This window comes from Ictalurus furcatus, chromosome 5, assembly GCF_023375685.1.
Source record: "Ictalurus furcatus strain D&B chromosome 5, Billie_1.0, whole genome shotgun sequence".
Taxonomy (NCBI): domain Eukaryota; kingdom Metazoa; phylum Chordata; class Actinopteri; order Siluriformes; family Ictaluridae; genus Ictalurus; species Ictalurus furcatus.
In genome coordinates, this window is record NC_071259.1 from 229,812 (window position 1) to 239,811 (window position 10,000).

At 42.0% G+C, this 10,000-nt stretch overlaps 1 protein-coding gene across 5 annotated transcripts in view; it reads right to left on the reverse strand.

Moving 5' to 3' along the window:
* Nucleotides 1-1,029: 1,029 nt before the first annotated feature.
* The window catches only part of msi1b (musashi RNA binding protein 1b), a 24,155-nt gene continuing 15,184 nt past the window's right edge, over nucleotides 1,030-10,000 (reverse strand). For all 5 annotated transcript variants that reach the window (XM_053623962.1, XM_053623966.1, XM_053623963.1 and 2 more), the window contains 8 exons: nucleotides 8,610-8,692; nucleotides 8,363-8,480; nucleotides 8,000-8,080; nucleotides 7,019-7,075; nucleotides 4,615-4,677; nucleotides 4,338-4,492; nucleotides 3,611-3,656; nucleotides 1,030-3,420 (listed from right to left, as the gene is read on the reverse strand). In XM_053623962.1, coding sequence (XP_053479937.1) covers nucleotides 3,615-3,656; nucleotides 4,338-4,492; nucleotides 4,615-4,677; nucleotides 7,019-7,075; nucleotides 8,000-8,080; nucleotides 8,363-8,480; nucleotides 8,610-8,692 — 599 coding nt within the window. In that variant the 3' untranslated portion in view covers nucleotides 1,030-3,420; nucleotides 3,611-3,614. The remainder of the gene's footprint in view (nucleotides 3,421-3,610; nucleotides 3,657-4,337; nucleotides 4,493-4,614; nucleotides 4,678-7,018; nucleotides 7,076-7,999; nucleotides 8,081-8,362; nucleotides 8,481-8,609; nucleotides 8,693-10,000) is intronic.

A 10,000-nucleotide genomic window follows, 5' to 3' on the forward strand; every position in this document is an offset into this window, starting at 1 on the left:
CATCAATCCATCCGTCCATCCATCAATCCATCCATCCATCCATCCATCCATCCATCAATCTATCCATCCATCCATCCATCAATCCATCCATCCATCAATCCATCCATCCATCCATCCATCTATCCATCCATCCATCCATCAATCTATCCATCCATCCATCCATCTATCCATCCATCCGTCCATCCGTCCATCCATCAATCCATCCATCCATCCATCAATCTATCCATCCATCCATCAATCTATCCATCCATCCATCCATCAATCCATCCATCCATCCATCAATCTATCCATCCATCCATCTATCCATCAATCCATCCATCCATCCATCAATCTATCCATCCATCCATCAATCTATCCATCCATCCATCCATCCATCCATCAATCTATCCATCCATCAATCCATCCATCCATCAATCCATCCATCCATCCATCCATCCATCAATCTATCCACCCATCCCTCCATCCATCTATCTATCTTGTACGTAAACGTTGATCTCAGTGTAATTCTATATAAACTCCGTTCCTCGTGTTGTTTAGTATCAGTGTTTTTATTTACACAGAAATGTGTTTAATCCATGGTTTGTAAGTGTTATTGAACTTAACAGACTTGTACTGTATTTTTGGTCATTGTATAATCTGTAAAGTCCAAGAAACATCACTGCTTTTTATACACACTCTGATTTGCCATATTATTAACTTTAAAACAACAGGAAGGGTGTGTACACAAAGCAACACAAATATTTACTGAGAGTTGTGTTACAGTGTGACATGACGGATGAGACGATCGTCTTCTACACCGCAGTGATCGCTCCAGAAGATTAGACCAAGGAGAAACACACACACTCACACACACACACACACACACACACACAGTCCCGCATGTATCTTTAGTGATAAAACACAAACTAGCGTTATAGTAAACATGCTAATATACCGCAGCAGACTGCTTGATCACAGCGCAGTGAACACAGTTATTATATTGAAATAATTTATTAGGAATTTTTGAAATGTTGTTTTTTTGACAGTGAAGTTTGACAGGAAACGTGATGGAAGAGATCTGAAGTTAATGTCATCGAAATCAGTCTTCAAAAAAAAAACAAAACAACAACAACAAAAAAAACAAAACAACAAAAAGCCCCCAGAACACAACGTTACTTCATATTAAAGGTGTTTAGAGGGAACAGTTTTGAACAGTCGGCCATCTTGAACACAACACAGAGACGTTAATGACAAGGTTTAGTGTTACAGTGAGAGTCATTACATTCACATTATAAATCACATCATCACACACACACACACACACACACACACACACACTTCCAGCATTATTAGTAGCCTGTCACACTCGACACACATGATAAACATGACAAGTTAAAAAAATTAAAACATATTAAATTGAAAGAAAACAGTGTGTTAAGTGTACAATGTTTTTATCGCGTGTTGCACACACACACACACACACACACACACACACACACACACATCACAGATGTTTTCCACAGTGAATCGATTTTGATCTCAACAAGATCCAAAAGACAGCGTTTAAAATCCTTTACAAGACAAAAAAAGATCAAATTCCATGAAAAATATGTCCTCGGTTCATCTGATCGCAATCAAATATCATAAAATCCAGTTGCAAAACTACCAAAAATATACATTTTTTTGACATTCCTTCCGAATATTTATTTTCCGTAGAAAAATTAGCATCTGAAAAAAATGCATCGTATCCTTTTAAAAAACGAAATCAAACAGTGTTCAGGACGAGGCATGTGCCGGTCACCACGGTAACGCCTGCGAGTTTTACAGCCTTTATTAGCCAGCTAGCTAACAGGATGCTAACATGACAGGATTTCTGAGAGGATGTTTGTGCCACATTACCGTTACAGATGATGCTAGCTAGCTAGCTACCAAAAAGATAACTCAACACATTTGAATAAACAATTTAATAAACAATTGAATAAACAATCATTCATGAATGTTCACCTTTTTTTTTTTTGACTGCTGATGCTAGCTAGGTAGTTAAAATCAGCTAACTTGACAGGATTTCTTAGAATCCTATGTATAAATGTTCCTAATCCTCACCGCTCACTGGCTCGCTAGCTAGCTACCATAACATCAGCTAACCTGACAGGATTTCTGAGGAATTTTTGAAGTCATATGTATGAATGTATATATTCTTAACTGCTAATGCTAGCTTGTTAACACCAGCTAACCTGACAGACAGGATTTCTTATGTAACTCATATGTATAAACAGTTATATCTTCACTGCTAACAGTGGCTAGCTAACATGACAGGAGTTCTGAGCGTAATTTTAAGTCACATGATCATATTCCTAATTTTTTTTTACTGCGAATACACACTAGCTAACTGGCTACTAGCAAAACTGCCATTTTGAAATAACATAATTTAGGAGACTGTTTTTAAGATGAACTCAAATATGTCCATAGTCTTTACTGCTAGTTAGCTAACATGATCTATCCTGACAGGATTTCTGAGTGGAACTTTAAAGTTATAGTAATTAATCTTCTTAATGTTCACTGCTAACAGATGCTAGCTAGCTAACGAACATAACATCAGCTAAACCTGACAGGATTTCTGAAAGGATTAGTTTCCTAATTCGTACTGCTAGCTAGCCATCCAAAATGTATCATGACAAGACTTTAGGAGACAATTCACAGCAGATGTCACTGCTAATGCTAGCTAGCTAGTTAACGTGAGTTAATCTGACTGGATTTCTGAGAGGAATTTTGAACTCGTAGTAATGAATGCTCATAATATTCTGCTAACATTAGCTAGCTAGCTAGAACTCACTGATAATGTTAGCTAGCATGACAGAATTTTAGGTGAACTTTATAAACGTTTGGAATGTTCAGGGTTCGTGCTAGCTAGCTGGCTAACATGAGCTAACCTGACAGGATTTCTGAGATGATTTTATGTTGTAGTTATTATTATCAGTATTAGAATATAAAAATAGAGATCAGTGAGCTCATTACAAAAGTGTGTTTTGTTACTCGGGAATTATCGCGGTATAAAAAATAGACATCGGCACATGCCTGCTCAGGACACACATTATTGCTCCCGTCAAATGTTTTGACATCTTAAAACATGAGGCTACGATTGTAAACCTACGGTGTCTCGGAAAAACAAAACAAAACCACGGAACAAAGGTAAACAAAAGCATGTCTTACAGAAAGGGAAAAAAATCAACAGGAAGAATGAAAATATTTAAAAGATAAAACCGTAGTTTTAAAAAACATGAAAGCTTTTCCTTCGTACCAGAAATAAAATATTTACATTTCCTTCTGTTAAGAGTGAGACAGAGACAGTGTTAGTACAGGAAGTGATGTAAGAGAAACACAGGAAACACTAGTGTAGTTTTTCTCCATGGAAGCGCGTGATTGGCTCATCTTTTCATCTTCCTAAAAAAACAAAACAAACAAACAAACAAACAAACAAACAAAAGTTATTACTCCACAGAATTCCTCAGCAATCCAGATTAGCGCTACATGACGTTAGTTCGCTAACTTAGCCAGAAAAGTACAGAAGTGTGTACAGCTAGGACAATAACGCGGAACGCAGCATAACGAACACTTCTCTGTTAATACTCACAGTCTCAGTGGTAGCCGTTAGTGAACGCTGTCGCGATCAGAGGACCCTGAAAAGAGAGAACGAGCGAGTGAACGACAGACAATCAGCTTTAAAAAAAGAAAAATAAAATCTACAACGGATTAGCTTCATTCCGTAATATTCCGGAATTGATAAATTTGCACATAAATTATTTAGGTGATTTAGGTATAATTTTATAGTTCATAAAGTACAATATAATTATAATTAAGTTATCATTTAGCGTATTAAATGTTTTATGTAGCATAGTGTAGTTGACGCATATTGTTGTTTATATTATATTATAGTTATTTCATTTAAGTTACGTTAAATTAGAGTTAAGGTATAATTATAATTTTCACATAAATTATAGTAGCTATAATTTACATATAATAACACATAGCATAATATAATATAATATAAATATACATTACCCTCACTGATACTGTATATTATAGTCATAATTAAGTTATTATTAAGGGTATTTGTATAGTGTAGCTGTTATGAAGGTGTAATTTAATGTAAAATTCTACAGTTCATACAGAATACCTACTCATTATTGTTAAGCTATAATCATAAATTTCACAAAATATTCCGCAACTATGATTTAGATATTATTATATAGTTCATATAACATAATTTATTTATAATTAAGTTATTATTTATTATTTAGGGCATTAAACAGTTTATACAGCGTAGTGCATTTATAAATACGAAATGAAGGACGACTCACCCCGAGGCTGTGGCTGAACCCGGTGCTGGGGGCGGGGCTTGCAGCGCTGATGTAACTGCTCACCGTGGATTCCTGACTGGCCGTTCCATAAAGCTCTGCCATTGGTCCAGGACTGCTGGTGCTCAGAAAGCCAGCAGAGCGAGAGGGGGCGGAGCCTAGTGACATCATTTACAGTCTGTGTTTATTTATGTATTTATGTATGAGGATATACTGTCATGATTAATATATACGTATTCATCTTGTCTTTGAAGTGTAAAGACAGAAAAGTTGCTCTGACCTCTAACCACAGCCGCCGCAGCCGCCGCCGCTGCCATCGGGTTATACGCCGTCAGAGGGATAGCTAAACACACACACACACACACACACACACACACATCCCATCAAAAACATGTCCATGCACTACATACAATAATATTACTATTCAGTGTTTGAACAATTTGTCTAACGGGATGAACAGCGAACTACAGCAACACTAACGAGATGAACAGCGAACTACAGCGACACTAACGAGATGAACAGCGAACTACAGCGACACTAACGAGATGAACAGCGAACTACAGCGACACTAACGGGATGAACACCGAACTACAGCGACACTAACGGGACGAACAGCGAACTACAGCGACACTAACGAGATGAACAGCGAACTACAGCGACACTAACGAGATGAACAGCGAACTACAGCGACACTAACGGGATGAACACCGAACTACAGCGACACTAACGGGACGAACAGCGAACTACAGCGACACTAACGGGACGAACAGCGAACTACAGCGACACTAACGGGACGAACAGCGAACTACAGCGACACTAACGGGACGAACAGCGAACTACAGCGACACTAACGGGACGAACAGCGAACTACAGCGACAGTCACGGGACGAACACCGAACTACAGCGACACTAACGGGACCAACAGCGAACTACAGCGACACTAACGGGACGAACAGCGAACTACAGTGACACTAACGGGACGAACAGCGAACTACAGCGACAGTCACGGGACGAACACCGAACTACAGCGACATTAACGGGACGAACAGCGAACTACAGCGACAGTCACGGGACGAACAGCGAACTACAGCGACACTAACGGGACGAACACCGAACTACAGCGACACTAACGGGACGAACAGCGAACTACAGCGACACCAACGGGACGAACAGCGAACTACAGCGACACTAACGGGACGAACAGCGAACTACAGCGACACTAACGGGACGAACACCGAACTACAGCGACACTAACGGGACGAACAGCGAACTACAGCGACAGTCACGGGACGAACACCGAACTACAGCGACATTAACGGGACGAACACCGAACTACAGCGACACTAACGGGACGAACACCGAACTACAGCGACACTAACGGGACGAACAGCGAACTACAGCGACACCAACGGGACGAACAGCGAACTACAGCGACACTAACGGGACGAACAGCGAACTACAGCGACACTAACGGGACGAACACCGAACTACAGTGACACTAGCGGGACGAACAGCGAACTACAGCGACACTAACGGGACGAACAGCGAACTACAGCGACAGTCACGGGACGAACACCGAACTACAGCGACATTAACGGGACGAACAGCGAACTACAGCGACACTAACGGGACGAACAGCGAACTACAGCGACACTAACGGGACGAACAGCGAACTACAGCGACACTAACGGGACGAACAGCGAACTACAGCGACAGTCACGGGACGAACACCGAACTACAGCGACATTAACGGGACGAACAGCGAACTACAGCGACAGTCACGGGACGAACAGCGAACTACAGCGACACTAACGGGACGAACACCGAACTACAGCGACACTAACGGGACGAACAGCGAACTACAGCGACACCAACGGGACGAACAGCGAACTACAGCGACACTAACGGGACGAACAGCGAACTACAGCGACACTAACGGGACGAACACCGAACTACAGCGACACTAACGGGACGAACAGCGAACTACAGCGACAGTCACGGGACGAACACCGAACTACAGCGACATTAACGGGACGAACACCGAACTACAGCGACACTAACGGGACGAACACCGAACTACAGCGACACTAACGGGACGAACAGCGAACTACAGCGACACCAACGGGACGAACAGCGAACTACAGCGACACTAACGGGACGAACAGCGAACTACAGCGACACTAACGGGACGAACACCGAACTACAGTGACACTAGCGGGACGAACAGCGAACTACAGCGACACTAACGGGACGAACAGCGAACTACAGCGACAGTCACGGGACGAACACCGAACTACAGCGACATTAACGGGACGAACAGCGAACTACAGCGACACTAACGGGACGAACAGCGAACTACAGCGACACTAACGGGACGAACAGCGAACTACAGCGACACTAACGGGACGAACAGCGAACTACAGCGACAGTCACGGGACGAACACCGAACTACAGCGACATTAACGGGACGAACAGCGAACTACAGCGACATTAACGGGACGAACAGCGAACTACAGCGACAGTCACGGGACGAACACCGAACTACAGCGACACTAACGGGACGAACAGCGAACTACACCACAGGGGTGTAGCGTGCACCTTACACTTTGAAGTCCAGAACAGAGAATGTCAAAAATGTGTGTGTGTGTGTGTTTCCTGCTTGTAAAGCTCGGAGAAGCACTAACCTGTGAGTTCGGGAGGGTGGGGTGAAGTCAGGAGGGGGGTCCTCTCTAAGTGGAATTCTAGAACAGAAACACACACACAAAGCGGTTTAAACACACACACACACACACACACACACACACATAAAGAGTGCTACAGGTCTGTGTGGGTATCTACACACTAACACACTGCTTTAGTAGGTTAGATTAAAGGAGTGATGCACTGTGCTCCACGCACACATACACACACACACACACACACACACCGAGATTTACAAGCAGCCGTCTGTGTTTGCGTGTTTGTGTGTGGGTGTGTTTGTGTGTGTGTGTGTGTGTGTGTGTGTAATAAAACTCTCCCATATTCAGCAATTCAAAAAAAACCAACTGTTACAGTCTCTACTGCTCATTAAACAATAACTTTTTTATTTAAAAACACTTAATTAAATACATAATTAAATATGTTTATGGATTAAATAAATATATAAATGTCTGTAAATTGCAAAACATCTATTATTTATTTTTAAACGCTATGTTTTAATTACAACCTTTAATTACAGCAAAACATATTGGTATGAATTCTTTTTATTACTGCAACAATGTTTAATGTATTATATATTTTTGTGATTTTGTGATGAATATGTTTATATTAATATCAGAATGATCTCTTTCAAAAATATTATCATTAGCGTTGTCATTAAATAAATGTTTGTAATATAATGTTACTGTTTAAAAGTATATTGTTTATAATGTTATAAATGTTATTGTCCAAATAAGAATTCAGATAAAAATAATAACAATATATTATTTACAATATATGATTATATTATTTGTAGTAATATTCAGAATTATAATAATAATAATTATTATAAATAATAAAAAACAAAATTCTTCTTCTTATTATTATTAAATCCCTGCAATTTAAAATAAAACAATAATTAAATATTATCAAAACATTTCTGAAAATGATCCATAATATATAGATCATAATATGTCAGTTAATATTACCTGGGAACTGGTACGTGTATCCTGGCGTGATAGAGGTGTAACTGCGGCCGGTGTACGTTGCCGCCTGGAATCCTGGGTAACCTGAGAGACAGACAGACAGAGCAAGAGACAGAGAGAAAGATATAAAGAGTTGTTATTTATAAACTCTGATTTTAGATGCTGTAATCCCGGCTGTGACCAGCAGGGAGCAGCAGATACCAGTGTGTGTGTGTGTGTGTGTGTGTGTGTGTGTGTGTGTGTGTGTGTGAGTGTGAGAGAGAGAGAGAGCGAGAGAGAGAGATAATACACTTCACTCAGTTACAGGGTACGAGGAAACTTTGTGTAGTTTAGCCCAGAGAAACTGGCGTTAAGTGTGAAAATTACCCAGCATGCCGATCCCCAGCATGAAGGCGTCCATGCCGTAGGGCATGACCCTCGCTCGGCCCCTGGAGGACCCTGCCGGTGACATCACTTCCTTAGGCTGAGCCTTTTTACACTCCACCTGCGGTCAGCGGGAACACAAAAGGCGGTCAGGAACAAAAGAAGGGAATAACAATAGGTTTGGGACACGCCCTGTCGTCACGGCAACAACGGAGCGAACCAGAAGAACCAGTGTGAAGAGAACCCTCACCATCTTATTATTGATCTCGTGGAAGTGGATCTCGCACACCTTCTCCACCACGTCCTCGTTCTCAAACGTCACGAAGCCAAAACCTGGAGACAGCACCACGAGAGACAGAGCGGCAGAGAGAAATGAAAGGGTTACGACCGTAAACTAATTATCCAAAGTGTTACAGAAATAACATGCGTAATAACACATTTATAACATGTTCAAATACTGTAACAGTATTTTATTTGCACGTTGGTTACAACAGAAGCAACAACAAAGCAAAACAGAATTAAAAAAAATAAATATTATGTAGCTAATTACAAAATAATCAACATACAAAATATAGTAATATTGTGTGCTTTAATATTTTATTAATACAAATTAATGCTAAAATATTTTAATTGACTGAGTGTGAAGTTGAGTGAGGACTAGAATGTGGGGTTGAGTGTGGGGTTGAGTGAGGAGTTGAGTGAGGAGTTGAGTGAGGGGTTGAGTGAGGGGTTGAGTGTGGAGTTGAGGGAGGACTTGAGTGTGGGGTTGAGTGAGGGGTTGAGAGTGAAGTTGAGGGGTTGAGTGAGAGGTTGAGTGAGGGGTTGAGTGTGGGGTTGAGTGAGGGGTTGAGTGTGAAGTTGAGGGGTTGAGTGAGGGGTTGAGTGTGGGGTTGAGTGAGGGGTTGAGTGAGGGGTTGAGTGAGGACTTGAGTGAGGGGTTGAGTGTAGAGTTGAGTGAGGAGTTCAGTGTGGGGTTGAGTGAGGGGTTGAGTGTGGAGTTGAGGGAGGACTTGAGTGAGGGGTTGAGTGTGGGATTGAGTGTGAAGTTGAGGGGTTGAGTGAGGGGTTGAGTGTGGGGTTGAGTGAGGGGTTGAGTGAGGGGTTGAGTGTGGGGTTGAGTGAGGACTTGAGTGTGGGGTTGAGTGAGGGGTTGAGTGTGGAGTTGAGTGATGGTTGAGTGTGAAGTTGAGTGAGGGGTTGAGTGTGGGGTTGAGTGAGGGGTTGAATGTGGGGTTGAGTGAGGGGTTGAGTGCGGGGTTGCGTGTGGAGTTGAGTGAGGGGTTGAATGAGGGGTTGAGTGTGGGGTTGAGTGTGGAGTTGAGTGATGGTTGAGTGAGGGGTTGAGTGTGAAGTTGAATGAGGGGTTGAATGAGGGGTTGAGTGAGGGGTTGAATGAGGGGTTGAGTGTGGGGTTGAGTGTGGAGTTGAGTGATGGTTGAGTGAGGGGTTGAGTGTGAAGTTGAATGAGGGGTTGAATGAGGGGTTGAGTGTGGGGTTGAGTGAGGACTTGAGTGTGAAGTTGAGTGTGGAGTTGAGTGTGGAGTTGAGTGAGGGGTTGAGAGTGTGGTTGATTGTGGGGTTGAGAGTGTGGTTGAGTGTGGGGTTGAGTGAAGGGTTGAGTGAGGAGTTGAGTGAGGACTT